Consider the following 5,000-nt stretch of genomic DNA (forward strand, 5'->3'; position numbering starts at 1 on the left):
ACACAATGTGAAATTTATTTTTTTAAAGCTTTTTGCAAATGGAACTGGGAGACTAGTCAGGATAGAGGGAAAGATGAATGCAGCAATGTACAGAGACATGCTGGATAAAAACCAACCCTTCTCATCCAATATCAATGGGCGAAACTGCCAGGTGTGACAAGCTTGTGGCATCGTATTTTAAAAGACTTTTCTGCCAAAGGTGCATCATTAAAGTATTGAGCAAAGGCGGTGAATAATTATGTAAATGTGATTTCTTCGTTTTTATTTTTAATACATTTGCAAAAAGCGCTAAAAAACACACGTTTTCATATTATCATTATTGGGTTTGTCACTCCAATCATTGATTTGTTGTTCATTATTCCCTCGTAGTATTCCCTGAAACGCACTTCTTGTTGGGATCCCCAGCAAAAACATCCAGAAGCTACAATACATACAGAATAGTGCTGCTAGGATCTAAAATCCCTTCACTGGCTTCCTGTTCCACTCAGGATTGAATTCAAAGTCTCCCTACTAACCCACCAGTGCCTCCATGGAAATGCCCCCCTCTACCTCAAAGTACTCACCCCCAAATCCTCCACACGACACCTCCGCTCCGGACAGGCTAACCTCCTCCAACCTCCGAGGACAAAGCTACGAACAATGGGAGACCGGGCTTTCTGCGCCGCCGCTCTCAGTCTGTGGAACGCTCTCCCTGACCACCTGAGGGCACCACAGACTGAGAATGCTTTTAAAAAAGGCTTGAAAACCCTTCTTTTTTAAAAATACTTTTTTTTAGATGTATGCAAACTAGTTTTAGCTATTTGGCTGTTCTAGTTTTTATTTATTAATTTCACATTTTTATTGTTTTAATACACTGTAGCACTTTGAGGTTGTTTACTCAATGTAAAGTGCTTTTTATAAATAAAATCTATTATTGTTATTATTATTATTATTAGTAGTAGTCGTAGTGTGTGTTGTTTGTTTTGTGATCTTTCCTCCTTCTATTTGATATAAGTTTATTTTAGAAAAAACAAAGTCTCCAAGGCAGTAGGGTATAAGAAGGTATCCAGTAACAAACGTGTCCGCACCATTCTGCTTACAATCTCGTGAGCTTAGCTTGAGGTGTCGCCAAAAAAACAAAAAAAATGACCACTCCACTTCAACTTAATGACAGCACGAGTCCATTCCAGACAGTTAATAATGAACAGTTTAGTGTTAGTCTAACATTCCCCACTACAAAACAAAAGTATGTTTGATTCTTGTCGATATCGTATCGGATCAATGTGGGGGAAATACTCAAGGCTCCAGTATTGTAAGGGAAAAAGTTGTATAGGCACACCCCAAGTTGAAGCTGACTAAAAAGGGGCGTGGCCAGGTAAACACACACACATACAAACACAACTTGGATTTCCCCCCCCCCGCCCTCTTCACATAAAGGTCTCCTTGTTGATCCACATGAGCGTGCGCGTGTCGTTGGGTTTGCACTCGTAGTCGATGCTGTTGAAGCTGTTCCCCCACTGGCAGTGGTCCCGCTTGTTGTAGTTGTAGTACTTCACCTGCCACACCGTCTCAAACACGCCCGCCTCCGTGAACTGACACACAATAAAAACAACACAATGAAAAGGATTTTACACATGCACATAGTGCTGAAAATGTTAATTTCCCCTCTGTGATTATTCATGTATTTCTGATTCAGATTCTGATAATCAGGGGGCACAAATACCACAATGTAATGTGTCAATACCTTGCTTATTGTGGCCTCTAGTGGTCACACCTTGTATTACAATGGGCGCTGTACAAGCGCTCATTGTAGTACAAGGTGTGACCACTAAAGGCCACTATAAACAAGGTATTGTTATGAATTATTGACCTATTGAAGGCTCCAATTACTTCACATCAAATATTCCACTTTGAAATATTTTGGGGGGAATAATATTGCATATTTTGTGTGTTTGCCATATAAAAACAAAAGTGTTCTTTGACACAAAGGACATTAAAAAAATAAAAAATAAAAAACATGAAAAAATCTCAAAACTTTATAATTGATCTGAAGTTGATCTAGAGCAGTGTTTTTCAACCTTTTTTGAGCCAAGGCACATTTTTTTCATTGAAAAAATTCTGAGGCACACAATCAATAAAAAATGAAACTCAGCAGCCGATGTTGACAGTAAAAAGTCGTTGTCGCAAGTGTTGGATATGACTTTAAACCATAACCAAACATGCATCACTATAGCTCTTGTCTCAAAGTAGGTGTACTGTCACGATCTGTCACATCACACTGTGACTTATTTTAAGGTTTTTGGTGTTTTCCTGTGTGTAGTGTTTTAGTTATTGTCTTGCGCTCCTATTTTGGTGGCTTTTCCCGTTTTATTGGTGTTTTCCTGTAGCAGTTCCATGTCTTCCTTGAACGCTATTCTCTGCATCTGCTTTGTTTTAGCAATCAAGAATATTCAAGTTGTTGCTATCCTTCTTTGTGGGGACATTGATGATTGTCATGTCATGTTCGTATGTACTTTGTGGACGCTCCACACGCTGTAAGTCTTTGCTGTCGTCCAGCATTCTGTTTTTGTTTACTTTGTAGCCAGTTCAGTTTTAGTTTCGTTCTGCATAGCCTTCCCTAAGCTTCAATGCCTTAATTTTCTTATGGGCACTCACCTTTTGTTTATTTTTGGTTTAAGCATTAGACACCATTTTTACCTGAACACTGCCTCCCGCCGTTTCCGACATCTACGATGCAATTAGTTACCTGCTGCCACCTACTGATATGGAAGAGTATAACATGGTAAGTCTGTCGATCTCCAGACAGCACAGACACTTAACAACAACACATTATTTGCGGATTACTGTTTTGCAAAAAATATTTTTAACCCAAATAGGTGAAATTAGATCATCTCCCACAGCACACCAGACTGTATCTCACGGCACACTAGTGTGCCGCGGCACAGTGGTTGAAAAACACTGATCTAGAGACTTAAGCGCTTTATTTATGACTTATTAATAACACATTTGTGAGTGGAGCCCTTTTGGATCCCAACAATTTTAGTGGGATTTTTTTTTAAACTGTCATTGCTCAAGAAAATTGTAATGAATCAATGTTATGAATTTATTTATTTAATTTTATTATTTAAGGCTCCAATTTATTCACATCAAATATTACCACTTTGAGCATTTTTGGGGGAAAATATTGTTTTTTTTATCAGGAAAAAACAGGGTTTTGACAAAAAAAGGGCATACAACATTAAACATTATACTGACAGAATTAATGACAGAGTTTTAAGCGTTGAATTAAAAATATATATTAATAATACTATATGACTTATTTTTTATTTTTTTTATGACTGAGACCCTTCCAGTTCCTCTGGGACACTCTTGTGGGAAAACCCAAAGATAAAAAAAAAAAGTTTAATTAAAAATAAATAAAAATAATAATAATAATAATAATAATAATTGTATATATATATATATATATATATATATATATATATATATATATATATATATATATATATATATATATATATATATATATATATATATATATATATATATATATATATAGTATTGGTTTTGAAAATAAAAAGCATAAAAATGGCCAACACATGCTTTCATTTTTTAGTGTGCTGCCTTAAGTGGAAAAAGTTGGACACCCTGCTATAAAGGATCTTTGACTTGCATTTTTTGCAGTTGCCCTTTTTTTTTTATAACAAACACAAGAACTGCAGCACCTTTGTCATGTCTCTGACGCTACCTACCAGGCCTGCGATGTGGAGTCCTGCAATGTTGTGTCGGGTTTGCATGCAGTGTACCTGTATGCTGATCTGAACAGGTTGCCTCTCCCCACTCTTGGTGTGGGCCATCCCCTCGGTGTCGTAGAGAGCCGTGTAGACCACCGACTGTGGATCTTTGGACTGCTGCTCCAGGGCGAAGGTGACTCCGCCCAAGCTCATCGACCTGCAGGGAGGACCGCCGGACTGCTTGTTAGTAATGTAAATACAAGCAAGGTAATAATGTCACTTAATAGCAGCATTGACGCCCCCTAGTGGCGGCGGGCGGACTTTGAGCGAGCCGATGGATGATATCAAACAAAAAGAAAACATTGTATCTGACTGTGGAATACAAAACCCAAAACCAGTGAAGTTGGCACGTTGTGTAATTCGTATTTAAAAACAGAATACAATGATTTGCAAATCCTTTTCAACTTATATTCAATTGAATAGACTGCAAAGACAAGATATTTAATGTTTGAACTGAGAATTTTTTTTGTGTGTGCAAATAATCATTAAATTAGAATTTAATGGCAGCAACAGATTTCAAAAAAGTTGTGTTACATGGCCTTTCCTTTTAACAACACTCAGTAAACGTTTGGGAACTGAGGAGACCAATTTTTGAAGCTTTTCAGGTGGAATTCTTTCCCATTCTTGCTTGATGCACAGCTTAATTTGTTCAACAGTCCGGGGTCTCCGTTGTCAAATTTTACGCTTCATATTCCGCCACACATTTTCAATGGGAGACAGGTCTGGACTACAGGCAGGCCAGTCTAGTACCCGCACTCTGTTACTATGAAGCCACGTTGATGTAACACGTGGCTTGGCATTGTCTTGCTGAAATAAGCAGGGGCGTCCATGATAACGTTGCTTGGATGGCAACATGTTGCTCCAAAACCTGTATGTACCTTTCAGCATTAATGGCGCCTTCACAGATGTGTAAATTACCCATGTCTTGGGCACTAATACACCCCCATACCATCACAGATGCTGGCTTTTCAACTTTGCGCCTATAACAATCCAGATGGTTCTTTTCCTCTTTGTTCCAGAGGACACAATGTCCACAGTCTCCAAAAACAATTTGAAATGTGGACTCGTCAGAATACTTTTCCACTTTGCATCAGTCCATCTTAGATGAGCTCGGGCCCAGCGAAGCCGGTGGCGTTTCTGGGTGTTGTTGATAAATGCCTTTCGCTTTGCATAGTAGAGTTTCAACTTGCACTTACAGATGTAGCGACAAACTGTAGTTACTGACAG

General features: G+C 38.4%; 1 protein-coding gene across 1 annotated transcript in view; it reads right to left on the reverse strand.

Annotated features, from left to right (window-relative positions):
* Positions 1–5,000, reverse strand: part of cnrip1b (cannabinoid receptor interacting protein 1b) — a 9,719-nt gene that overhangs the window by 833 nt on the left and 3,886 nt on the right. The window contains exons 2-3 of the mRNA XM_061966183.1: positions 3,786–3,930; positions 1–1,571 (exon numbers count right to left, since the gene is read on the reverse strand). The exon at positions 1–1,571 is cut by the window's left edge and continues 833 nt beyond it. Of these exons, the coding sequence (XP_061822167.1) occupies positions 1,407–1,571; positions 3,786–3,930 (310 nt within the window). The 3' untranslated portion in view covers positions 1–1,406. The remainder of the gene's footprint in view (positions 1,572–3,785; positions 3,931–5,000) is intronic.

Source organism: Nerophis lumbriciformis, linkage group LG02 (genome assembly GCF_033978685.3).
Source record: "Nerophis lumbriciformis linkage group LG02, RoL_Nlum_v2.1, whole genome shotgun sequence".
NCBI classification, from domain to species: Eukaryota; Metazoa; Chordata; class Actinopteri; order Syngnathiformes; family Syngnathidae; genus Nerophis; species Nerophis lumbriciformis.